This window comes from Ursus arctos, unplaced genomic scaffold (genome assembly GCF_023065955.2).
Source record: "Ursus arctos isolate Adak ecotype North America unplaced genomic scaffold, UrsArc2.0 scaffold_17, whole genome shotgun sequence".
Lineage (NCBI taxonomy): Eukaryota > Metazoa > Chordata > Mammalia > Carnivora > Ursidae > Ursus > Ursus arctos.
The window spans coordinates 16,397,370-16,424,576 of NW_026622841.1; the positions used below are offsets into that span (position 1 = coordinate 16,397,370).

Genomic DNA, 27,207 nt, shown 5'->3' on the forward strand with positions numbered 1-27,207 from the left:
AATTCATATGGAACCACAAAAGACCCTGAATAGCCAAAGCAATTTTGAGAAAGAACAAAAAAGCTGGAGGCATCACATGTCTTGATTTAACTCTATTACAAAGCTATAGTAATCAAAAGAGTATGATATTGGCACAAAAACAGACACACGGACCAATGGAACAGAATAGAAAGCCCAGAAAGAAACTCATGCATGTACCATCAACTAATCTTTGACCAGGACACTCAGAACACACAATGAGGGAAGGACAGTGTTGGGAAAACTGGATCTCCACATGCAAAAGAATGAAACTGGACCCTTATCTGTCACTATACAAAAAAAGTAACTTGAAATGGATTAAAGATTTGAATGTAAGATCTGAAACCATAAAATTCCTAGAAGAAAACATAGGGTAAAGACTTCTTGACATTGATCTGGGCAATGCTTTTTTGGATACGACACCAAAAGCACAGGCAACAAAAGCAAAAATACACTAGAAAGACTACATCAAACTAAAAAGCTCTGTACAGCCAGGGAAACAATCAACAGAGTGAAAGGGCAACCTACAGAATAGGAGAAAATATTTGCAAACCGTATATAAATTATACCTCAATAAAGCTGGGAAAAATTGAAAAATAATAAAGTACAAATAAAAATTGTTTTAGAAGGATAGGCAAGGGATCCATTAACTGTTTCAGTCTATTTTTAAGCAGCTTTACTGAAGTATAATTTACATAAAATTCTTTCACTGTTAGTGTACAATTCAATACTTTTTAGTATATCTAAAGTTGTGTAACCATTACCACCATCCAGTTCTAGAGCATTTCCATCATTCCAAAAAGTTCCCTCATATCCATGTTTTAAAAAGGTTTGTTTATTTGAGAGAGAGAGAGTGCGGGCGAGTGAGCACGTATGCATGAGTAGGGGAGGAGCAGAGGGAGAGGAAGAGAATCCCAAGCAGAGTCTTTGCTGAGTGTGAAGCCCATGTGGGGCTTGATCCCAGGACGCTGAGATCATGACCTGAGTCGAAACCAAAAGCTGGACATTTAACTGACTGATACACCCAGGCACCCCCTTGCATGGCCTTTTGCAGCTAAACCCCCACCCACCTCTAGACTTAGAAAACCACAGATACGTTTTCTGTGTCTATAAATTTGCCTTTTTTTGGACATTTCATATAAAAGGAATAATTCAAAAGTAGTCCTTTGTGTTTAGCTTCTTTTACTTAGCACAATATGAGTTTCTTCTAAGTTATAGAATCTATCAGTTTGTCCTTTCTTCTTTGTTGTTGAATAGTATTCTGTTGTATGTATGGACGTACTTTTTATCCATTCACTGGTTGACAGGGACTTGGATTGTTTCTAGTTTTTGGAATACAGGATTTTGTCGGGACATGTGTTTTCATTTCTCATAGGTAGATTCCCAGGTGTGGAATTACTGGGTTATATGATAAGGACGTATTTAATGTTCTAAGAAATTGCCAAACTGTTTTCTCAACTGGCTGTGCCATTTTATATTCCCATCAGCATTGTAAGAGGGTTCCAATATTTTCACATCCTCATGGACGCTTGTATTGTCTGTCTCTTTTGTTATAGCCATCATACTGGGTGCCTAGTCGTATCTCCCTGTGGTCTTTGTGTTTCTCTAACGACTAATGATGTTGAGCATCCTTGCATATGCTTATTAGCCATCTGTATATTTTCTTTGGTGAAAAGTCTATTCAAGTCTTTTGCCTATTTAATTGGATTATTTGTCAGTTTATTGTTGAATGTGTGTGTGTGTGTGTGTGTGTATGCAAATACACATACACACATATATATATTCCGGATATGAGTCCCTTATGAGATATATGATTTTCAAATATTTTCTTCCAATATATGGTGTGTAATGATGTCGTTTGAAGTAAAAGAGTTTTTAATGTTGATGAAATTCAATTTTCTAATTTTTACTTTTATGGATCATGCTTAATGGAAAGGACAAGTGATATAAGAACTCTTTACATAACCCAACGTCACAATTTTCTCCTGTGTTTTCCTCTAGAAGTTTATGATTGTTGCATTTACTTACATGAAGGTCTGTGATCCTTTTTTTTTTTTTTTAAGAGAGAGAGAGAAAGAGCACGAGTGGGGGTGGGAGAAGTGAGAGGGGGAGAGAAAGAATCCCAATCAGGCTCCACTCCCAGGGCAGAGCCCGATGAGGACTCAATCCCATGACCTCAAGATCATGACCCCAAGCCAAAATCTAGAGTCAGATGCTCAGCCGATTGAGCTACCCAGGTGCCCCCTGTGATCCATTTTGAGTTAATTTTTTTTAAAGATTTTATTTATTCATTTGACAGAGAGAGAGAGAGCCAGTGAGAGAGGGAACACAAGCAGGGGGGTGGGAGAGGAAGAAGCAGGCTCCCAGCGGAAGAGCCCGACAGGGGGCTCAATCCCAGAACTCCAGGATCACGCCCTGAGCCAAAGGCAGACGCTTAACGACTGAGCCACCCAGGCGCCCCATTTTGAGTTAATTTTTGTGTGTGGTATGAGGTTAAGTTGCAAAGTTCAGGATTTTTTGCATATGGATATCCAGTCATCCCAGCACCATTTATTGAAAAGACTATTCTTTCCTTTGTTGAATTAGCTTGGTACCTTTGCTAAAAATCAGTTAACATAAATGTAAGGGTTTACTTCTGGATTCTCGATTCTGATAGATCTATACAGACTATCCCTCTATATGATAGTGTGGCAGTACTGCACTGTTTTGATTACTGTGACTTCTTAGTAAGTTCTAAAATCAGAGAGTATAAGTCTTCCAACTTTGTTGATTTTTGTCAAAATTATTTTGGCCATATAAATTCCATTGCATTTTCATATAAATTTTAGGATCAGTTTATCAATTTCTACAAAAATCCTTCTGGGATTTTGATGGGGACTGTGCTGTATATAGATCAATTTGGGGAGAATTGTAACCTTGACAATACTGAGGCTCCCAGTCCATAAATGTGGAATGTCTCTCCACTTATTTAATATTTCTTACTTTCTCTTTTCAGTGTTTTATAGTTTTCAGTATACATGTCTTCTTTTTATTTCTAAGTATTTTTTAAATTTATATTCAGTTTAGTTAACATATAGTGTATTAATAGTGTCAGGGGTAGAATTTAGTGATTCATCAATTGCATATAACACCCAGTGCTCATTACATCAATCAATGTGCCCTCCTTAACTGCCCATCACCCAGTTACCCCATCCCCCATCCACCTCCCCTCCAGCAACCCTCAGTTTGTTTAGAATTAAAAGTTATTGATACTATTGTGAATGGAATTATTTTCTTAATTTTATTTTTGAATTGTTGTTTGTATATAGAAATAGAATTGATTTTTGTATATTGACTTACATCTTATGACTTTGCTATCCTTGTTTATTAGTTGTGGTTTTTCTGCTGAATCCTTGGGATTTACTACATACAGGATCTTGTCATCTGTGAAAGAAGACAGTTTTACTTTTTTTTCCAATATGGATGCTTTAATGTTTTTTCTTTATTACCCTGCCTAGAACCTCCTGTACGCTGTTGAATAGATGTAGCAAGAGTCATGTCTTGATTACCCCCTGACATTAGGGAAATCATCATCATCATCATCATCATCATCATCATCATCATCATAGAAATTCTGTCACCATTAAGTAAAATTTTAACTGTGGGTTTTTGTTTTATTTTGTAGATGCCCTTTATTCCTAGTTTCTGGGAGTTTTTATCGTGAAGGGATGTTGTATTTTACCAAATGTTTTTTCTGCCTCTGTTGAGATGATCATGTAGTTTTGTCTTTTACACTGTAACAGTGTACTACATTGATTGGCTTTCAGGCGTTAAACTATCCTTGCATTAGTAGGATAAATCCTAGTCGGTCATGGTATATAGTCCTTTTCATATGTTGCTCATTTCAGTTGGTAATATTTTGTTAAGGATTTTTGCAGTTATGTTTTTGAAAGGCATTGGTCTTTGGTTTTATTTTCTTGTGATATCTTTGGTTTTGGTGTCAGGGTAATACTGAGTTTCTACTGATTACTTTTTTCCTGTGTAAGACTACACTGTCCTATTTCTTTACATGTCTCCTAATTTTTTGTGGAAAACTTGAAAATTTAGATAATATATTGTGGTAACTGAATTCTTTTGTGGTGTGTGTGTGTGTGTGTGTGTGTGTGTGTATGGTAACTGAATTCTAATCATTCCCCCCTCCACACGCACACAGAAGTTGTTGCTGTTGTTTGGTTATTTGTTAGTTTAGTAGCTTACCTGAGATAAATCTGTGAAATCTGTCTACCCTAAAGTGTGGACACAGATATTTCTATTCAGTTTTCTTTAATTTTCTCTTGCTCTCTCTTCCTTCCTTCCTTTATTTTTTTTATAGTGGGAGAGTGAGCATGTGGGAGCCATGAGTGTGGGGGGGCAGAGGGAGAGGGAAAGAATCTTAAGCAGGCTCCACACCTAGCATGGATCCCAGTGTGGGGCTCAATCTCATGGTCCTGAGATTATGACTTGAGCCGAAATCAAGAGTAAGACACTTAACTGACTGAGCCACCCAGGTGCCCCTCTTTACATTTTTTTAAAGCTTGGCTTCCTAGCGGTCACTCCTGTGTCTGTATAGCCTCATGTCAGCTAATGACTGGACAGAGGCTGCGCTCAAATAGCTTGAGCCAGTAAACCTTCCATCCTCTGCCAATGTATGTGTGTGTGTAGGGGAACACATTCAAGTTTTAGCCATGTTTGAATCTGCCCCGATGCTTACTTTCTGCTGGGTCCTTTCATGTCTCCTCTGTGCATGCTGGGAATGTGTGGATGGATAGCTGGGTCGTCCCTGGTCTCCACTGCACATGCCTGCAGCCTCACCCAGACAGATGCTTGCCACAACCCCAATCCCATTCTCAGGCTAGTAGAGCTGTTGGCCTTTTCCACTCATCTGCTACCAAGAGTTACTTCCATTGCTAACACGGCTGGGTATGGGTATTTTCCACTGCTCCAAATCCAGTGAGTCCTCTTTGACCATGGCAGAGAAAATGCTCATGCTCCCAGCCTGCCCTAGCAGAACCTTCATGGCCTCGGAGCTGGGTGGGGGAATGGGAGCAAGTCCAGGCAAGAATGCCATAGAGACTCATTGTTAGTGTCCCAGATTGAGAACTTTTTCAATCATAAGTGCTTCTCAAAGTTTTGCGTGCCTTTGGTTGATATCTAGAGCACTAAAATGGCTGCTTGTCTGTATTATCCATATTTATTTATTTTTTGCATAATCCATCTTTATAGTTGCTTTCGAGGGAGAAGATTTTCCAGCCTCTTTATTCAGTCACAGTTAAAAGTCTTAACTCCCATTTCATTATAGATATATGTGTGTGTGTATATATATATACATATATATATATATATATTTTTTTAAAGATTTTATTTATTTATTTGACAGAAATAGAGACAGCCAGCGAGAGAGGGAACACAAGCAGGGGGAGTGGGAGAGGAAGAAGCAGGCTCATAGAGGAGGAGCCTGATGTGGGGCTCAATCCCGGAACGCCGGGATCACGCCCTGAGCCGAAGGCAGACGCTTTAACCGCTGTGCCACCCAGGCGCCCCATACATATATATATTTTTTTAATGGGGGAAAATCTAGTTTTCAAATCGAAATTCTATCTGTATCAGTCTCTTAGTTGCAAAGGGTGGAAGCCCATACAGCAGTAAGGAACCCGAGAGTCTTAGATATCTGGGTTGAGGAAAAAGACACAAACTGATCCAGGACATTAGCACAGATGAAATAACATGAAAAAGGGGGACAGGCTTGATTCAGACCCAACTTTACTCTCTGCTCTGCCTGTAGCAGCATGGATACTGGGTAAGTGTGTGGAGGGATGGAGGCTTTAGAAGCCCAGGAAGAAACCATAGGAAATAGATAGTTTTCTTTTTTGTTGTCATTAAAAAAATAACAAAATTTGCCTTTTCGAAGTGTGCAGCTCAGCAGTGTTAAGTATATTCACATTGTTGTGCAAGAGAACTGCAGAACTTTTTCATCTTGCAAGACTGAAACCCAGAACTCATTAAACAATAATTCCTCCTTCCTTCCTCACCCCGAGATCATTTTTAGTAAATAAGAACTCCTAACTTCTGTATATCATAACTTCACAAACAAAAGGGCACGCCATAAATTGGAAGATTGGGTCCATTTGCAGCAAATTACGTATGAAATGCTTTTATATGTGCCAAAGGAAAATACTCAAAGTTGACCAAAAAAATTAAAGAGACAATCCGTAAAAGGGCCAATGAACTCATGAAACAATATTAAACCTTATTAGTAATCTAAGAAATGTACATTAAAATGCCAGTTTTGCTTCTTAGATTAGCCAGACATTTTGAGTGATGTGCTTAGTGCCAGGCATTGCCCTCTCAGTGAAATGGGCGGGCTTAGACCTGCTGGTGGAAATGTAATATAACCGCTAGCGTTTTATTTGGCGATGTGTTTCAAAACCCGAAAATGTTCATACTTTTCACCCACTAATGTCGCTTTCTGACTGTATAAGCATCCAGAAAGGGAAAATAAAAGAGATCCAAGGAAATGTGTCAAAATGGTGGCTATCTCTGGGTAGTGGGGTATGTAATTTTCAGTAAAGAGTTTATATTGTTCTTATAATCAGAAATAAAGCCTTAAAAAGAAAAAAATTTATAAAATAGTATAAACAGCATACACAAATATTTTTTAGAATTTAAATTTCCATGCATTGTTCAACCAGTTAATTTTACTTAGTAATTGTGATATTGGGCTTAGGGCTTAGCATACAAATTTATGAAAATTGTAATTTTTCTCCTGTTCCGAGAGTTATAATGCTTTTCTTTTTTATTGTCTGTTTTTAAAATGAAACTAAAACTGTGCCAAAATTTTATCTTGGAAGTTGAAGTCTGGATATTTAGACTTTCATATTTAATTAAATTGAATTTAATTAAATTGAATTTTACCCTAGTTTTGATACTTGTGGTTTTGTGAAGCTGAAATAGGGTACTTTGGGAACATGATGGATTAAATACTTCTGTAAGGTGTTCTGTGAACCTATTCCTATTTATTATTTTGAGACTTGGGGAGAAAGTGAAATCTAACTTCCAAACAACATTCATATATTTGAAAAAGCCCCTCTTGGATATATGAATTCTGAGAAAATTGCATTTTAAAAATTATTTTGCAAATATTTTTTATAAAGATTTTATCTTTAAGTAATCTCTACACCCAGCAAGGGGCTTGAACTCAAAACCCCGAGATCAAGAGTCACACGCTCCACTGAGTGGGCCAGCCAGGCGCCCCTTTTGCAAATATTTTTTAAACTTCATATTCTCATGAAGAATTTTATCTGCTACCTGGTATGAAAAACATCGTGAGAGAACACAGTCCTATTTACATTGATATTTCCGTTGCCACTGTACTTAAGGGATCAAAATGCCTGTTGGGTTGACCTGCCTGACTGGCAATACGGGGAACTGAATGAAGGTTGCAAGAGTTGGATTCGGGTCGTGTCCACCGGGCAAGATGCCACACACAGTGCAGAAACCCCCGGGCCCTGGGTAGGGATGGACTGCTGAGAGAGGGAACCCAAGCTGATGTTCTCAGTAGTGGGGGACTCTCCCCAAACATTGACTGTGCCCTGAAGCTGGAGTGGCTGTCTCAGCTCCAGCTTGGCCCAAGGACCCTGGCAGAAAATCTGATCTGACCTGACATGTGATTGGTACCAAGCCTCCGCCAAGAATGTGCTCTGCTGGAAAGGGCATTCATCACTCGTACCATTAGACACGAACATTTGAGGGCCTTCTCTGCCAGGAGGGATAAAATGAGCAGATAAACTCCTCACATACCAATTCAAGCCCAATTTATGGGAGTGAAAAGCAGCTTGAGAACCTAATGAATTGGCTTTAAAGATTCAGATTAGTTGGGAACTGACTAGATCTGGTCCCCAGCAAGCCTAGAGTAGCCAAGGAATTGTGAGGCACCCATTCATTTGAGAAACCAAGAAAATAACAAAGCCCCAAAGGCCTTTGAGAGAAGCAATTAAAAGACATCTGATAAAAAATACATTTCCAGCTCTGCTCTGTGAATGGACAATCCCCTTACGAAGGGAGGGTTTTGTTTTTCCTCCTCTAGCTTCAGAAAAACAGATAACTTACACATATTTTCTTATATGCCATACTACCTTACCTGGAATGATGCTACACATATTTAGGTCTTCATTTTTAATCACAAACTCAGGTATTTTTTGATGCTACTGAAGGGGCACACATATATGCCCTCCTTTTTCTCTTCAACACCTTAAACCTTCCATCCCCTCCTCTGAATAATCACAGAAAATTCAGAACAGTGTCCTGGCCTCATTGAGTTTAATCCCAAGGCCTGTTTCTGATTGTCTTTTATTCCTGCTCCCCAAACCCTAGATTAAAACAGAAATTCTATGGCTGCAGGTTAATGAGATGAATAAAACATATAGGCAAATCTAATATATATATATATATATATATATATATAATATTATATTATATATATATAATATTATATTATACTATATATATGTATTTAATCCTCTGCTCCTTAAATTTATTTTACTAGGCGCTGAGGGAGTCCATCTTTCAGACTGTTTGCTGGGAATAAAAGCAAGTTTCATAATGAGCGTCAACTTTTTCATTTAAGAACTCCCAGGCAACAATTCTTTCGCGACCATATCCGTCTGTCTCCTGCACTGGGATATTGATACCCTTTTGTCTTTATCCTATCCTGCTGCTGTGTGATAACTTTTATTTATTTTTTATCATCACACCTTCCTCTTATCTGCTCTCTTAACTAATGTTCTCTCCTTTTACTTGGAAAGAGCCTCTATGAAGAGCATCCAGCTTTAAATAAAACCAGCTGATGCCCACCGTCACCAAGGGGTGGTAAATTCTGGATCCGGCTGCATTTTATAGATGTGGTCCCAAAGAGACAGTCATTATTTTAGAGTCTCATGGTTTTCAATATCTTTCTTCTCACATGAAGATAAAATGGAGAAATAGAACACATCAACCGCATACTTCTTGATATTTAATAGTTTTTGATGTACACACTGTGCTATGTAAGAACAATCTGCTTTTGAGGATTATACTGCCCAGTACAGAGTGAATATATCCAGTTATGTCCCTTTCAAAGTCACCCACTCAGAGCTGCTAATTTTAGCTGTCTCTGTGAGTGTCCTAAGAAGTTTCTTTCCAAGCTGTCTGTTTCCAGGTGTGGCACATACTTTTCCAGAGAGGCAAAGTAGTTACAGAAGAATACTTCTGGATTTTTTATCTTCTGTCTTGATTTGGACAAAATTCAATAAAAGAAATGCCCGCGTGACAGATTCTACTTTGGTATGTAACAAGAACAATTCTTGACAATTTGACGGATTTGTGGTATTTCTTCTACAGTGTTCTTCCTCTCTTCTCTTCTTACTACTATAGTCAAAATAGGAAGAGAGAAAATGTGTGTGTGCGTGTGCGTGTGCGTGTGTGTGTGTATGTGAGAGAGAGAGAGAGAGACTGAGAGGGGGGAGGGAGGTATGGGGGGAGGACTGTGAGGGGAGGAGGGAGGAGGGTGGATCCTGCCTTGCTGTGGCTTCTGCGTTTCTCAGAGAACTTCACAGAACAACGGTAATACCAGTTCTAAACGAACAACACAATGCCTCGTCTTTTCACCTCCCCTCCACCCCCTCAACCCCCTCCACGGGTTTCCTATGTGCACTTCAGATGCCTGGTGTTCTTGGTATGAGAACTGCTGGTCTTACTCCGGCCTCAGAGACTTTATCAGACAGCAAGATTCTGCTTTTCTAAGAGGCAAGCCACTAAACTTGAGGTCCCGCACAGCCCTGCAGAGCAGCCCTCAGTGTCCCGAGCCTCAGGGACAGCTCGTCTGCATTTCGTCAGCTCACTGGAGCTGCATTTCACCAGGCCCCTCTGCCAGGGCCTCCCCGGCGGCGTCAACAAGTGTCACACCTCCTGCAGAAACAGCCCTCAAGTTTCATCACAGCGATGCTAAAAAATATTCTCCAGCTTCAGCAATGACCTAGTTCATTCAAGGGCAGGGAAAAAATGTCTTCTTCCAGAACTTCCCCGGGCATGGAATTTTCCCTCTTAGGAAGATAGGAGCTTTTCTGGAAACAGACCCAACTGTGCTTTGACCTGAACGTGGAAAAGACCCTGAACCCTGTCACTCCTCTGAATCCCCAGTCCCAGGAGCAGGGACACCCAATCAATACCTCCCACACAGCCTGGGGAGCCCACAGCCGAGCCAGCCCTCCTATCACGTCTCTTGGACAAAAGGTATTGAAAAGTAAGTATCCAGACTTTGGTTCTTACTAAGGAATGGCTGTGCTTTAATATATAGGTGTTTGCATTTTCTGCAAGAAGGAACAAAGCCGATGATTTCCTTATGAAATAGACCAGGAGGGAACAAGGAGGGGCTATCTGGCATATTTGGCTATCTAGGGTTTTAAAGTGGCCAAATTATCATTTGTAGTTTAGGTCCATTCAGACCCTTTTTTGGAAATGATTATTTTTCATGTCTGTTTATTTTGGCCAGACAGGAATTAAAATAGACTCTTTCACATCAGGGCTATCTCAACACTTAGAGAAAACGAACACATAGAATGACTCGAAGGAGTGATTTGCAAAGGCTTTGCAAAGTAACATGAAAAATTGAAGTAATTATCCAGGTAACTCAGGCCCCAGATCCTTTTGCCCGAAATATTTGAGTATTTTAGTTAAAAGTTATTGCTTGGATTATATGAATGACTGAAAATCCCCACTTTCTGGGTGGACACAGAAGGATACCCGGAATGCAGATTGCTGGAAAGCCGTCAGGCATTTCAAAAGGGCTGATGCAGACATTCATCGAGTCATTAAATAGATTGGCTTTCCTCTCCTTTCCCTTTAAAAAAAACAAAACAAAACCCTGAGGTAAGACATCTACACTCCTGATGAATTTTAAAGTGTTAAATACAGTATTGTTAACTATAAGCATGACATTGTACTCCAGTGGTTAAACAGATTCTTTAAAAATCTAAGGCAAAGAGTCAATCAAGAAAATCCATCGATAAAATGGCACTGCTTACATTGCGTTTTGATGAACACATCTAAACTTGAAATCCACTGATTAAGGGTGCCAGTTACAGACATCTGGCAATCATTTAAAAATAGATAAAAGCAAGAACAGCATTTAGAGCTGCTTCTGCTCTAATATTTCCCTTCTCCAACCTTTTCCTTAAGGAAAGGTATCCTTCATTTTTGAAGCTTAAGTAACCAGGAACGGTAAGAGATGTTTTTTTCAGCATACCAGCTAAGGGTAAATTGAATGAGGTGCTTTGCTGGGAGGCTTCTGAACCAAAATGCAGGATGTTGTGAGTGACCTTCTGAATCAACAAATTAACAAATCCCGTATTAACAGGCACTGATGGTCAAGAAGCATGTTCAGATCTTGGAAATTAGGATTTAAAACAAATTAAAACAAATTTGGTGCCAAATTACACTGTTCTTTTGAAGTTACTGCAAAACATTCACAATCCGGGGAAGACTTTTAGGTCGGGTGGAATTCCTGTTTTTTGTCACCTACAAAAATTCCTCTCCCCCCCCCCCCCGCCCCCATCTAATTTGTTTTGAAGCGCCCCACGCACACCTACACGTATATTGGCCGATGCAAGGAGGAAACAGTGGATGTTCTAATCTGGGTGGAGGTGCAGGGGAAGCAGGGGGTGCCGAGTCAAGTCCAGGCTCTAGGGGCAGATTTCCAATCAAATCCTGACTCTAGCACAGTTTTCCAGCTTGTCTGAACTCCAGTGTTCTCCTCTATAAAATGAAGATAGCAATAGCCACCCTGACAGGAGTGATGGGGACACGAGTGAATACACCTAAGGTATCGGTCACATCCTAGCTTCTCCCCAAAGGCCAGTTCTTCTCCTTGGTTAATTAAAAAAACTTCTCTCTCTTTTTTTTGCTAAAACTTCCGAATGCTTTCATAATATAAACTATTAAAGTAGTGGAAAGTACACATTTTTGACATTGGTGCCATGATTAAACAAAAATAACATAGGAAATTAGATTTTTGGGGGGTATCTTCTGTACTTAAAAACAGTGTGTTTGAGAGTAAAACAAAAGAGGATTATATTTTAGAAAGCATCTGCAATAAATGAGAAAAACTTTTTTGTTTGAAAATGGTTGATGGTGTATTATTATAAAGGAGAGGTAGAGATTTCTCAGCATCATCTGATGTGATACTTTTTAGTATATATCAGTACCATATTTAAATATGAGTTCTCATAATCCATAGGAATGGAGGGTAAAGTTAATTCTATGCATACAAGGTGATATCTCTGTGATTATTATGAAAGTGAAGGCACAAGTCCAGTGTTTCCTCAAAGATTCTAGTTGTGCCTTGCACTGATTCCCGTTTTGCTTAGACAGAGGCGTAGTGGAGCAAGGGCATGCGAGAACACTTTGAAATGGTCTAGCCATGGGGTTGCTGAGCAGAGAGAGTAGCTGGGTGGGCATTTCAGGAGACATGGCTGGAATTTCAAGGTCATTGATGAAAGTGCATAATGAATGGGGTGCTTCCTTGTTCTGGAGTGAGGGCGTGTCAGGCACAGAGGGACAGAGCAGACAAGGGTCACAAGCAGGCCTCATGGGCCAGCTCCAAAGAATGTCATCCACATCTTTATTATTGCACTTTTACTGAGCTACGCCACAGCTTTTGCCCAGGCACATCAGAATAGCTTGATAAATTCTTTGCTTCAGCTACTGACAGGTTTACAAGGAACCCTGTTATGCTGGGTTTAATTCTGCCAAAAAGGAAATCTAGAAATTCAGAAATGTAAAGAAACTTGGGAGAAAGTATGCATGTCATCTTAGGGTTGGCAAAAAGGAAAGAATAAATGCCCAACCTACATTAGAGATAAGGACCCACAACTCACCTCGATCTTCACTTGGTCTCCAGTCCTGCTGTTGGATAACCAGGCTCATTTGCTCCTCAGTCAGTAGTTTAAGATTTTCCTCCAGTCCGTGGTTTTCAAACTTTAAAGTGCAACAGAATCCGGAGAGCTTGTTAAAACGCAGGCTACTGGGTCCCACCCCCAGAGTTTTTGGTTCTGAAAGTCCCTAGAATTTGCAGTTCTGACAAGTCCCCAGGTGATGCTGATCTTGTGGTCTGGGGACCACACCTGAGAACCATTGCTTTAGCCATTTCTTTGGCCTGTAATTCCTAAGGAAAACCTATTCTTTTCAATCACTAAACTTGCCTCCTCAAGAGATGTGGAAGGCCCAGCCACAATATGAGAGAGTTGGGGTGAATACAGAAGATAAACCTAGGAGTTGTCTTGCAGGCAAACATCTCACAATGGAGTGTGTCTGCGGGGGGATACTGAGTGTGGGCCGGGCACACTGAGGTGAGTGGTCCACCATTTGGGAGGGGGCTGGTTCTTTTTCCAGTGGAGGCTGTCAGCGGAGGCTTCAGGGACAAGCTAGCACTTGAGCTGGGGTTTGAAAACTGGTGGGATTGGACATAAGAACCAGATGGAAGGTGGTCTTTCTGTGTAAACAACAACAAAAAGCGAAAAGGGCATAACGGCAGGAGGTAAATGCAAATGGAGCTCAGAAATTCGTGTTGTTAGGCGTCCCCAGAACTTTCTTGGAGAAGCATTCTTTGAATAAGCTGTCTAAGCTTAAATCCTTCCCTTCTGCCTGTAGTTTGGCGAAGGCATGTCCGACACGGAGATGTGGAATGGAGGGCCAGTAGTAGGAATTTCAGGCCCACCATGGGCCAGGCAGGGGAAGGTATGGATGCTTTGGTAGGCTTTCGAGAAGTAACAATCAAAAATCAACTCAAACTAGCTTAAACAACAGCAACAGCGGCTATGTATTGCTCACACAACTGAAAAGTCCAGGAGTTCGGTCAGGACCCCGGTTCTGGTTCTCTGCGTTTCTGGAGACTCTGCTCTTTGTGCTTTGGTTTCAACCTCGGGCTGGCTTTCCACAGTCTCAAGTGGTACCCTCCCCTGGGCTCCGCACGCGTTCTTTTTCCTGTTTACAGGACACAGTGAAAGACATAAGCTTTGCACTGATTGGATCACCCCTGAACCACTTTCTGGAGAGAGCCGCGTGCTGATTGGTGTAGAATTAGGTGAATAAGCCAATCACCGAGCACGAGTACTTGACTAACTTGGACCAATCAGGGCCCATGAAGCAGGAAGGGCGAGGTCCCGTACATCGTCCCCAAGCTTGAGTGATGGGAAATGCAGTTAGGAGGACAAGGGAAATGGCCAGTCTAGCAGGTCTGGGATATACTCTAAAGCCAAACGATCTCTTCCCTTAGTCACGAGGTTAGTCACGGGCAGCGTGCATACTTTACAGGTTTAGGATGGGCCTGCTTTAAACTCCAGTCCAAACAAATTAGAAGAATCTCCCACGGAAGAATCCTGTGTTTGAATGCAGTGAATTAACGGATAAAGTACTACTCCTCTAGTTTGCTGGGGGTGGTGCTCCTTATCTCTAAGGCACACTTTACTAAAAACAATTCAATAATGAATGATAAAAAATAATTTTTAAGAAAACAAGGCAAGTCGGGGCGCCTGGGTGGCACAGCGGTTAAGCCTCTGCCTTCGGCTCAGGGCGTGATCCCGGCGTTACGGAATCGAGCCCCACATCAGGCTCCTCTGCTGGGAGCCTGCTTCTTCCTCTCCCACTCCCCCTGCCTGTGTTCCCTCTCTCGCTGGCTGTCTCTATCTCTGTCAAATAAATAAATCTTTAAATAAAAAGAAAAGAAAACAAGGCAAGTGGAGGCAAAGACACAAAGTTTTCTCCTGAGACCGTCTGACTGGCTGGGGGAAGGATGGTGGATGAAGGTGGCGGAAGTGACGGTGGGACTCCCCCAGCACCCCATCCCCCTTCCAGGCAGGGAGGGGACAGAAGGGGAGATAACTTTTCCCAGGTGCTCGCCTATCTGCAGATGCCTGAAATTGCACACCTCTTGGTCCAATTTAAAATAGACATTCTCTCCAAAGACGGACACAGGCAGCCTAGGAGAAAGCAGAGGATGAGAGGAGGAACCAGAGAAAGGGTTTCTTCACAACACAGTGAGGACTCTGATGACACACCCTGGATGGCACACAGCCTTCAGCCCACCACGTTCAACCTGAAACCAAAGTGATATTAACCAGTCAATACATGGCAGTTGGTCTCATTAACAACACTGTCATGTTCTGTACATTGATAGCATCATGATCTTTCCTTTCTACCCTGTCTTTATCCTAAGAGAGGACAAGGATAAGCCCAGCAAAGGAATATATCCTCTGAACAGAGTGGGATGAAAATCAGAATCAAGAATCATGGGCTCTGCCACTAACAAGCGGTGTGACCTTGGAAAAGTCACTCGAGCCGCCTGTTTCAGGGGCATTTTTTCAATTGTAAAATCAGGGAGGTACTAAACTCCCTCATGTTTCATTTAACCTTGAGCTCTTTGTTTTAGCCCTCCCCTAAAGAATTGGAAACTGTCATAGATTTTAAGTAGCAGAGGAGAGAAGTAGAGGTGGAGAGACTCTATTGTATCTTAAAAAAAGTTCGAGCAAATTCTGAATGCAGAGCAAGCAGCCGCTACAGCTCAGTGGTCAGCACAGATATGTGCCAGGCACACTGTCAGGCACACAGAGTTGCTCACTATTAATATTTAAAAGTTAAATTGTGTTTATTAGGTAACTTCTATAAATTTAACTTATCCAAAAGGATCTGCAGAGACAATCACTGTCCTTAACAGGCTCCACACCCCCCTTTCCTTAGATACTTGGGCCTCCTCCCAGTGGCAACTACATTACCAGTTTCTTGTGTGTTTTAGAATCATTATGTGTATAAATAAGCATATCAGAATAGTCTTCTTTTTTTGCTTATACAAGTGATAACATACTCTACACTCCCTTCTATATTTTATTTTACTGAACAATCTATCTTGGAGATTATTTCATATCCATGCATACAGACCTGCCTTATTCATTTTTATTTTATTTTATTTTTTTAAGATTTTATTTATTTATTTGACAGAGATAGAGACAGCCAGCGAGAGAGGGAACATAAGCAGGGGGAGTGGGAGAGGAAGAAGCAGGCTCATAGCAGAGGAGCCTGATGTGGGGCTCGATCCCATAACGCCAGGATCACGCCCTGAGCCGAAGGCAGACGCTTATCCGCTGTGCCACCCAGGCGCCCCTTCCTTATTCATTTTTAATGCCCATTGCTATTAAAAATAGAAAATTCTATTCAACAGATTAACTGTAACCCTATTGCTACTGCTGGACATTTGGTTGCTTGCAAACTTTTGCTATCACAAGTAAGGCCGCAATGAACGCAGTATGTGCTTATGAAATGTTTGTCTCCTTCTTGTCTCTATTTTAAAAATTAACTTTATTGAGGTATATATTGCATATTGTATAATTTACCTTTTCTTTTTTTTCTCACTCACCCCACACCCCTATAATTCACCTGTTCTAAGTGTTTGATTCAGTGATGTTTTTAGTAAATTTATCAAGTTGTACAACCATCACCATTGATCATTTTAGAACATTTTCATCACCCCAAAAAGATCCCTTATGCACATTTATAATAACAATAATATTTATTTATTTGTTTGTTTGTTTGTTTGTTAAAGTAGGCTCCACACCCAGCGTGGAGCCCAATGCAGGCCCCAAACTCACAATCTGATCAAGACCTGAGCTGAGATCAAGAGTTGGTTGCTTAACCCACTGAGCCACCCAGGCGCCCCCATGCACATTTATTATTAATCAGTGTTTTCCCCACTGCCTCCATCTCCAGCAACCACGAATCTACTTTTGGTCCCTGTAGCTTCTTTTGGACATCTCATATAAATGGAATTTTACAATATATGGTCTCTTGTGTCTGGCTGCTTTCATGGGAATGTTTTGAGGCTTATCCATACTGTACCATGTATCCCAGTTTGCTCCTGTTTACTGCTCCACAGTGTTCTATGGTATGGCTTTATCCCATTGTCTGTCTATTCACTTGTTAGACATTTAGGTTGTTCCCAATGGACATTTAGGTTATTGCCAATTTTAGGTTATTATGAATAATCCTGTTAAGACATTTATATGCAAGTTTTTCTGTGGATATATGTCTTCATTTCGCTTGGGTAGATACCTAGGAATGGAATTTCTGAGACTTTTGTTCAATTCCCGTTTAACTTTTTCAGGAACTGCCAAACTGTCTTCCAAAGTGTCTGTACTATCTTACATTCCCACCAGCCTTGCTTGAGGGTTTTCTCCATAGCCTTGCCCACATTTGGCTGCCTATCCTGTTATAACTATTTCAGTGGTTGTGAAATGCTATCTCATTCATTTTGGTTTTACTTTGAATTTCCATAATGACTAATGATATTGAGCATCTTTTCTTGACTCTATTTCACACACACAACCCTAAAATCACAGCCAAGAAAGAAAACAGTGCTTGTGCTCCAACAAACCTGGACACTGTCACTTGTAGGAGCGAGGAATTAAGTTTGTTACATCAATGCTTTCAAAGTTACCCTAGGTTTTCAAGTCATTATCTGTGAAATGGGCAAGAAACCTACCTTGTCAGTTTTGCTGTGAGGATTAAATGTGGTAATGTCTCTGAAGTGTCCAGCCTGGGGGCTGACACTTAGAAGGTAACCAAGACATGTTAATTGTCCCTCTCCCTGCCTGGTTTGCCTCCTTCCCACTCATCTCCCCAAATTCCTGGAACCCATCTTTGGGGAGGGTACTCTTCTCTAACTAACATGGGATAGTAGGCGTGACGTCCAAATCGGTAGTAACTCAGATGGCACATGCATGAACCCAATTGCCATTGGATTAGGCTGGGTAATCAGAACTAATCCCTCCTGTCCCCAGTGAGAAAGCACTCTGACAGCTGGCTTTCCTGCCGCAGCAGAGGAGCTGGTTGCCCGTTATCTGTGTGTGGGCTGAGATTGCTTCCCTGACCCTGTCAGATGACAGCAGCTTTCCTGCTGACAGCAGCCACACCAGCGGCTCTCTGAACGGGGCAGATTGGCCAAAAGAAAACTTGGCGTCAGTTGAGGGCTCTAAATATTCAAAGAATTCTCCTGTAACCTCTGGTCGGTTCTCTAATTTAAGAGGAAGGTACTTGGGTAATTTTACTGATGTTAAGCCCAAAGCTTCTGAGAGCAGCTAACACTTACAGAGTTCTTTACTCTACCATCTAGAAGAGCTTTATACATACTCACTTCATTTTCCTAACAATGAGATAAAGTAGATACTGCGATGATCTTAGTTTCACATATGAAGAATGTCGATAGAGCAAAGGTGAGCTGGGAAGTGGCAGAGCTAAGATTTGAACTCAGGAATCCGGCCTTTCATCACCACATCCTTCTACTACTCTGTTAAGGGCCCTGTCCATTTTGGAGTATCTATCAAAATAGAATATGTGAATGCAGTCTTATTCAACAATTTCGTTTCATGGTATTTAGTGTCGAGAACCACTTATGTGCCCAAGGAAGCATGTAGCAGGACGGGTTTGGGTTTTTTTGTTTTTTTTTTTTGAGACACATTTTGTAAGTGTAAAAAACTCCAACCTGGCTCTATGTCACCAACACAAGAACACACAGATTAAGCCTGGAATTGCCATGCTATGCAATATTGATATCGCTGAGCAGTGTTTAAAAAATGATGCCTCCCTTTATGGATTGGATTGACGTTGGAAGACTGCCAATGCTTATTACTAAGTAAGATAAGCCAACTGCCTGGGAAGTATACACAATTTAATGACATGCATGCAACAAAATTATATATGTATATTTAGATGGCTATATACATACATGGGTAGAGATTATATATATGTATTTATATATACATATATAATAGTATAAAATGTAAATATTATATATATATATTTAGATGATGTTATACGTACATGAATAGAAAAATGCCTGAAAGTCTAGCAAACCCTTCCTCTTGAGAAGGTACTAAGATGGAGTGGTAGTACATGTGGGAGATTTTGCCTTTATATGTATTTTTACAAATACAAACATAAGCATTTAGAATCTGTATAATTAAAAGTAAACCAATTTTTTTTTTTTTTTAAAGGAAGCAGCTTGGGAGCACCTGGGTGACTCAGTCAGTTAAGGATCTGCCTTCAGCTCAGGTCATGATCCTGGAGTCCTGGGATCGAGCCCCACATCGGGCTCCCTGCTCAGTGGAGAGCCTGCTTCTCTCTCTCCCTCTGCTGCTCCTCTTGCTTGTGCTCTCTTTCTGTTTGTCAAATAAATAAATAAAATCTTAAAAAAAAAAAAAAAAAAGGAAGCATCTTGTTCTGGACGCCACAGCTTTAAAAAAAAAAAAAAAAAGACAAAAACCAACCCAAAACCAAAACAAAATAAAATCACGCAACTCTTGTGCTCTTTCCAGTTAGCATGTTACTCTTCAAGGTGTCTGTGAACACTACCATGGCCCCCTGTGCTGGTATCAGTAATTCAATACTGGTTGTCCACATCTAGCAGAGAATGATAAATCTGTCTTCAAGGGCTCTAACCTTCAGAGAAGCTACGAAACATGAACCACAGCCTGACTTAACTGTCCTCTCTCCTTTATAGTCAGCACCGCTGTGGTGACTGCACCGTCTCTATGAGTCAAAGAGCATGTTTGTCAGGGTTGTAACCTGTGGGACTTCACTGTCAGGAAGCAGTCACCTGGGGAGGAGTCAGAGATGACACATAAGGTTCCCAGCGTCACCCCAACTCTTCTTGGCAGTTTGATTTGTCCTTTCTTCCGTCTTCTACCCATAGCAGTGGACCCTTGGCATGGGAATGGGAGGAGCCGTGTCTTGAAATTACGATTACAGATGAATGTTCCATGAGGAGAGATGTTCAGACATCTATTGATACATCACTTAAAAAAAATTATTGTGGTAACGCACAGCAGAAAAGGAAATTGATGAAACCAAGTGACGTCTTTCCCTAAAGCCTACTGATTATCACCTTGAAAACCAATTATGTAGCAGATTTTCCTTAGGCCATTTACGTAGGGATTATTCTAATCCTTAGAACATTAGCATTGTCTCCTTTTACCAAAGAAGAACTTTGATCAGGTAAGTGGCAGAGCTAGATGTAGATTTGTCCCTGACAAGTGACAAAGCCTGGGTTATGTCCTCAGTCCTATGATGCTTCGTGATCGGGAGAGTTTTCCAGCCTCTAGAGCCCTTCCCCTGTTGCCCTCCCAATTGTCTGAGTAAGCGTCCTAGGAATGTAGAGAGCCAGGGGAGTCATCCTTCTGCCCCGACTACTGCTCCCAAGAACGGTTGCAGAATGGTGTAAAAAGGACTGAATACTGACCCATGCTACAACACAGATGAACCTTGGAAATGTCGTGCTAAGAGAAAGAAGCCAGTCACAAAGGACCCCGTAGCATTTGATTCTGTTTATCTGAAATGCCCAGAATAGGCAAATCCAGAGACAGAAAGTAGGTTAGTGGTTGCTTGGGGCTGTGTGTGTGTGTGTTTGGGTGGAGGGATGGGAAGATGAGGCCTTGAAAGCTAAGGAGTGGGGGATTCTTTTTGGGGAAATGAGAATGTTCTAAAATTGTGGTGATGATCGCACAACTCTGAATATATTGAAAGCCCCCGAATTGTACACTGTAAATGAGTGAATTATATGGCATGCGAACTGTATCTCATTAAAGCTGTTTTAAAAAAAAGTGTCGCAGAGCCCTCAGCCTCGCTGCCAGTCAGATGGGCTCAACTGAAGCTGCATTTTTTTTTCAGTAATTAGTGCGAACATTTACCGAGTGCTTACTTTTGTGCCAGGAGCTGTACTAAGTGCGTTACAGGCAATAACTCATTTGATCTTTATAACAACCTATGACGTATAGACCATTTTACAGATGAGGAAGCTGAGGCACAGAGGGGCTATGACACACTTATTGACAGTGCTGGTAAGGAGTTACAGGTGGAATGTCAACCCAGGGGGTCTGGCTCTGGAGCTCTTAACCACCTGTGCTATGTTGCCACTCAAAAGCGATAAATGGGTGTGTTGGAACCAGAACTTCTGATTCCTACTCCACTGCTTTTCTTGGGTAGTAAAACCTACCTATGTGCCGTGTCCAATCAATATACTAACTGGGGATATTAGATATGTAAATTGCAGGGTTCTCATCTTTGGGAAATTTACCAGACCAGCAATAAATACCCCAAATATCTTTATTTGGAGGATAATTCTAAGTCTGACTCTCTATGTCTCTTTCTCTTGCCTTTTTTCTTCCTTCCTTCCTCCCTACCTTCCTCCCTCCCTGCCTTCCTCCCTCCCTCCTTTCCTCTCTCTTTTTTCCCTTCCCTTCCCTCCCCTCCTCTTCCTTTCCTTTCCTTTCCTTTCCCTTCCCTTCCCTTCCCTTCCCCTCCCCTCCCCTCCCCTCCCATGCCCTTTCCCTCCCCTCCCCTCCCATGCCCTCCCCTCCCCTCCTCTCCTCTCTCCTCTCCTCCCCCTCTCTTTCTGAAGCTATACTTTTATCTGTTTGCCCACGCTTGTTCTATATTTTATATTGAGTTAAAACAGTAGATGAGGTCACAAATATAACTTGCACTTTCAGTTGTGAAATACCATAAGAAATTTTAAATTGGATTTGGGTTCCATTCGTAATGCCTTATGTTTACATTTAGCCCTAACATTGTTTGTTCGATAATACTGAGAAATATCAGCTTTTATCTCAAGTCAAATCCACAGCTCTAGCTCCCATCACCTGCTCAAACCTCTGAGATGGATAAGCAAACACACGGGCGTTAACCAAAAAGCTGCTTCTTTCTACGCATGTTTATGGCGGGGGGGGGGGGGGGGGAGGCAGCATTTCCTCAGCAGTGAAAGGACAGCATGTTGCCACTCATTTTCTTGGTTCTTTGCGTACTGTGGGACCTGCGCTCATTCTGGCTTAGTCATCTATTCATGCAGTAATTCAGCCACACTCACCACGTCTTCTCTAAACATCATCCTTGCTCAAGGTGGCTACCATAAAAGTTGTCCTTTGGAGGTTTTTGTGTTTGAGACTTCTTTCAACCTAGTTGGGAGCAGTTTTTCCATTAGACAGTTCTGTGAGTGCTAAGTAAATAGTCATACATGTCAAATCTGGCCTTTTTATACCAATCGGAACCATTAACTACCAAACATACGTAATCTGGAGTGGAGGTGTCTATTTGCCGTCTTGCAGATGGAGTTTCTTTCCGTTCTGTACAACTAACTACCATCTAGACCGAGAGGGGCTTATGATGCTTTTAAACATAACACCTGCTAACCACAGACCCCATGGAGTCCAATTTCTGCACAGCTGAATTGAAAATGCCCTATAACCAAAATCCACCGGAAATGCAATTCAAGTCTTTATTAAAGAGTGTTGAGAGGATGCAATTAACAACCACAGAACAAAACTTACAAACCTCCTTTCAGTCTCCCTGGCTCAGTCTCCCCTCCAGATCCCTGCAGTTCATCAGGCTTCTCTCCCTTCTCTCCCTGCCTTTGTGCTCTGTTCCAAACCCAAGAGGTTGTCTTCCTTTTTGATACCAACATACCACTTTTTCAGCTTTCCAGCTCTTTCTCCCCATTATGTGCATTAGCTGAACCTCAGGTCAAAGCACAGAGTTGCCTACTGCACACTCCTCCTGAGGAAAGCAAGGGCGTGTACTCTCCTAAATTAATTATGTTTACCCTAATATTCAGAGAGCTTGGGTGTTTCTGTTTGGGAATGCTTTTTTATTCTCAGGGAATAACCTAATTTCTAAACAGAACACCTTGAGATTAAGGAAATGCTGTGGGAACATCAGAAGCTGCAGGAAAGGCTTCAAAGGGAAGGAAGAGCTAAGGGACGTTCATGAACAGAATGTTCCCGGGGCTGTGTCTACCAGGCAGGGCCGTCCTCGGGATCCCACAATGTGAGCCTCACACACTGATCCCCACGCCCAGAAGGGCCCCAGAGCCCAATTTCATGCTCTGTTGTTACCATCTCAAATAGCTGCATCATTTTTTTAACAAGGAACCCCTCATTTTCATTTTGAACCAGACCCTGCAAATTGGAACCAATTCCTAAATGGTTAAGAAACTGGTCCACCCATACAGAGAGGGGTTTCCCCTTCTGCAATACAGTTGTGACCATTAAGATCCAGCCTCCTCCACCAAGAGCTTAGCTTGCTCCTGCTTTAGGACCCTCAGCATCCCCAGAATCACCATTTGCAGGTCTAAGTGCTCCTCCCCTGTCCATGCTAAATGTATCCTACTGTGGTGTGGGCTTTCCTTTTCTTTAGCTTTGTGCCATATGAGACTTGTTCACCAAGGTAAGGAGAAATGGGAGCCTCCCATTGGGATGGAATGAAATGTTATGTACAAGCATGGGGCTCTCCAAAGGAAAGTTTTTCCAGAGTGGTGCCAGCACTGTACCCGGAGGATAGAGTGGAAATGGTCCTCTGGGTTCAGACAGACCTGCCTTCTTAGGGCTGTGTGGGTTGTGCACTGCGCAGCTCCGGGGACGCCTTGCACTCTAAAGGTGTCAGCCGGCACAGCCATGACTAATCAAGTGTTAAATGCCGTCTTGTACATGCTTGCTCAAAAATGCTAGCCAAAGGAGCCGTACTTTCCCAATTTCAAAATACCTCCCTCCTGGCGATTCATTTGCATTTCATCATCAACTCCTCTTTTTTGGAGGCAAGTGTGGCTGTGTCCTTTTTTGAGCCCAATGAAAAGACTTTGAAGACAGAAAGAAAGAGAAAGGAGAGATGGCAGTGGCTGTCGGCTCAGGCAGTTCTCTCTCAGCCTGGGCTCTGGCTGCCTTGCACTCCACGAGGATTCGAGGTTCTCCACTGGGGCTGCCCAGTGGAAAAGGTCTGCGGACATTTTCGATGGTCACGACTTGGGGGAGGGGTGCTGGTGGCATCTGCTGGGTACAAGCCAGGGGTGGTATTAAGCAGGCGACAGTGCAGCGAAGCATCCGGTCCAAGTGCCAGCAGCGCCCCAGGTGAGAAAACCTGCCCGAGGACTTCTTCCGATCCACCCAGCAGTCAAGTGCCGAGGCCCAGCCTTCCCCAAGCCAGGGAGCAGTGGCGTGCGCCTCTCCCCAGCAGCCACCGACAGAACTCTCGGGAAGGTCAGAGGGCTCCCGGAGCCAATGGTGATGTCAGGGATTTTTGTTTTTCAGATTCACATGGCATGAAAGGATGACAGACTCCGGAGAGCCCCAGAGGCGCACACTTTGTTTTCTATCTACGTTGCTTTCCCAGAAAGTTCCTGAGAAGTCAGACGCCGTGCTTCGCTGCATAATATCTGGTAACTTTCAGCGGCTAATTACCCTCTGAAATCTCCCTGCGGACCCGGGTTTTAGGCTCACAAAGGCATTATTAAAACATCATTTGTGGAGGGGACCTGGGAAGTTGGGTCTGAGTGACCGGTTGAACATCTAAATCCTCTATGATGATTTTTTTTTTTCTGGAGGATTTCTTCGAGTAACTTCCTGGACACATTTTAGTGATCTTTTTCACTTCACATTGTGGTTCTTGGTTAGGGGACTCCCACACCGGTTATTTTTTTAAATAATACACTCTTCATTTCCTGTGTACATAGGAATGGCGTGAATAACTGCTTCAGACGACTTACTGAAATCTTCCATCGCTCTTTCCTTGATCTCCTCAAACTGGCCAAATGCATCTCGGGTTTCTTGCCTTCTTCAGGCGGACTAGTCAGCAGTAAAGAGGTCAAAACCAAGGCAGAGGGTGCCCAGTGGAAGAAAAGCAGGGGACTGGAACTCCACCTGGACCGGAGAGTACATAACCCAGACCTGACCCCAAATAGGTACCCCCAGTGGAAAGACAGATTTATTATTAAAAGGAAATAGTAGAAGCAAAATAATAGGGTAGCGACGTGGTCTCTTGTACCTTGTCGGTTGTTTTCTTTCTTGGATTATGTCTCTTACCTTCAAAAACATAGAGGCAACAGTGGTCTTTCCTGAGGGTTCACAGAAAACTCTTCTCCCCTGAGATCCCTTTTCCTAGAGAAGAAGAAGAGCCAGCTTCTGAAATGGCCAGGCTTCCTTAACCAAAGTCGTAATAAAATCTCATCTCTGGTCTGGGTGCTGGGTTGTGCAACTGTGCGCTCAGGCCCTTCGATGAGGCCAGAGCCAAGGCCCCCCCTCTTTCTTGGTGTTTGTCCACAGCCATTCAGAGGAGGGACAGACACAAGCCCACCACTGAGCCTTCATACTCGGGCCCCCGTGGCTCCTCAGGAGGCCACAGTGTCTGGACATACCCTAAACTTGGCCACCAGTCCCCACACACATTAGCCAGATGCTTGTGACACATTCTGGAGGTGGCTCTCAGTATGTGACCTGCAGGTAGGCTTAAAAAACAAGGGTAGGATTTTCGGGTGAGGTTTCCAGCAAGTGGAGGGAGAAAAGAGAACCACCCACAAGGTATAAGATACCACTTCCCTGTGCAAGTCTCATTTCTGGCTGATTATTCAGATCTATACTTCACAAAAGGAAAAACACTAGTCAGCCATTAAGAAACTGGGGGCATCAACCAGCCCTGATCAGTCTGAATTAAAACATGGGAGTCCAAGCGATTAGAATGAGTTCCCCAGGCCTAGCGCATATATACTTTATATACCTTCTTTTTTTTTTTTTTAAGATTTTATTTATTTGCCAAAGAGAGAGAGCGCATGTGCACAAGGAGGGGGAGTGGCAGGCAGAGGGAGAAGCAGGCTCCCCACTGAGCAAGGAGCCCGATGCGGGACTCAATTCCAGGACCCTGGGATCATGACCTGAGCTGAAGGCAGACACCTAACCGACTGAGCCACCCAGGCGCCCCTATTTACCTTCTTAAAAAAAAAAAAAAAAGTCAATTATACACAAAAAAAGGAGCAATTAGGTGCTTCCTGAGAAGGAATCTAATAAAACTGACTGAAAGGGGGACACAAGGCTAGTAAGAACAAGCAGAAATGAATTATGATCAGCAGCCTCTTTGATGGTTTTTCAGGGAAGCTCAGTTTTGGTGGATTAGTCATTTGTCTGGAAGGGACTCAGCCAAGACCCTGGTAAGGAAGGATGTGTCCTTGCACGCAGATCTGTCTGCTCCTGGTTCCGGGGACCGATTAGTCAGGCACCTACCTAAAAGGGGGGGAGAGCAAGGAGTGACAACCTCATTTGCCACCAAGCATGTTTGTGGTGTTAGCACAGAGGTAGCCTAGCTGGGGGACCCCAGATTAGAGAAGACACAGAGAGGGAGGCAGGGACTCTGAACATGCCCAGGTCCTGTCCATGGTACAGGTCTCAGAAGCACATGGAGTTCTTCCCTTAGTGGTCTCTGGGGCTGCTCACCAAATATCCTGTGATAAATCAGACAGGAAACACAAGAAGGATGGATCTAGAAAGTGTCTGGTTTCCCAATACTGGGCTTTCCTCCTATGCATATGGCACATTTTGATAGGTTTTCAAGAATACGGAGGCTGGGGGAAAGCTCATTGGGACACACTGGAAACCTTCCTTCGCCTGTCACAAGGGGTAGAAAATCCCAAGAGGTGAATGGAATTCTTGGGGGTTTCACCAGATGGGTCCATCAGCATCACATCTGGTTAATGATCACAAGGGCAGGATGAACTCCTTCTGAGGGAGGCGTAGGGCAGTTCCCGTGACGACCTCACTCAGGTATGCACCGTCCCAGACTGGGAGACGCTCACCCTGGACTCCTTCATCCTCAGGAGATGGAATTTGCTCCTCCATTTCGTTCCTCCCTCTTCTGTGCCATAACATACGCTCAACTCCGAGCACTGTTAAAGCTTAGCTTTCCAAAGGTCAAGGGACTTCCATGCAAGTATGAAATGAACATTTCAATGGTTTTGTTGAATTCTTTGAGTAAAGAGGGACCCGGAAAGTAGAAAGTCCCGGTCAGAGGACATTTGAAGAATTAGGTATTTATAGGCAATTTAATAAAAGAATGTTAGGATAAGATTGCTGACCTAGGTAAAACACTGGGCAATAAAGCCATGACTTACGGAGTTATTTTTTTCTGCCAGGCAGAGATTATTTACCTCTCCGTTGGATAAACATCTACCAGTTTACATGTAACTTCACTAAATCTGGGAATTTTAATCAGTAGTAATCATTGAATTAAACAGAGGACATTCCCCTAGATAATTCTTAGATGGACCTTTGTCCCCCTATGACACCG

At 42.4% G+C, this 27,207-nt stretch overlaps 1 protein-coding gene and 1 long non-coding RNA gene across 7 annotated transcripts in view; one reads left to right on the forward strand and one right to left on the reverse strand.

Annotated features, from left to right (window-relative positions):
- Positions 1-5,410: 5,410 nt before the first annotated feature.
- LOC113253460 (uncharacterized) overlaps positions 5,411-27,207 on the reverse strand; it is a 58,962-nt gene continuing 37,165 nt past the window's right edge. The window contains exons 4-11 of one of the 5 annotated variants that reach the window (XR_007189895.2): positions 24,957-25,031; positions 21,974-22,061; positions 15,123-15,160; positions 14,993-15,044; positions 13,897-14,444; positions 12,945-13,044; positions 10,813-10,909; positions 5,411-5,695 (exon numbers count right to left, since the gene is read on the reverse strand). This is a non-coding gene — a long non-coding RNA (uncharacterized LOC113253460). Of the gene's footprint in view, positions 5,696-9,030; positions 10,910-12,944; positions 15,161-21,973; positions 22,062-24,956; positions 25,032-27,207 lie in introns of those variants that run through there. The other 4 variants (XR_008959797.1, XR_008959795.1, XR_008959796.1 and 1 more) reach the window with 4 other exon arrangements.
- The window catches only part of ALPK2 (alpha kinase 2), a 124,827-nt gene continuing 106,842 nt past the window's right edge, over positions 9,223-27,207 (forward strand). Inside the window, exons 1-3 of one of the 2 annotated variants that reach the window (XM_057313366.1) lie at positions 9,249-9,354; positions 10,210-10,312; positions 24,186-24,313. In XM_057313366.1, the coding sequence (XP_057169349.1) occupies positions 24,205-24,313 (109 nt within the window). In that variant the 5' untranslated portion in view covers positions 9,249-9,354; positions 10,210-10,312; positions 24,186-24,204. Of the gene's footprint in view, positions 9,355-10,209; positions 10,313-24,185; positions 24,314-27,207 lie in introns of both variants that reach the window. The other variant, XM_044383048.3, reaches the window with a different exon arrangement.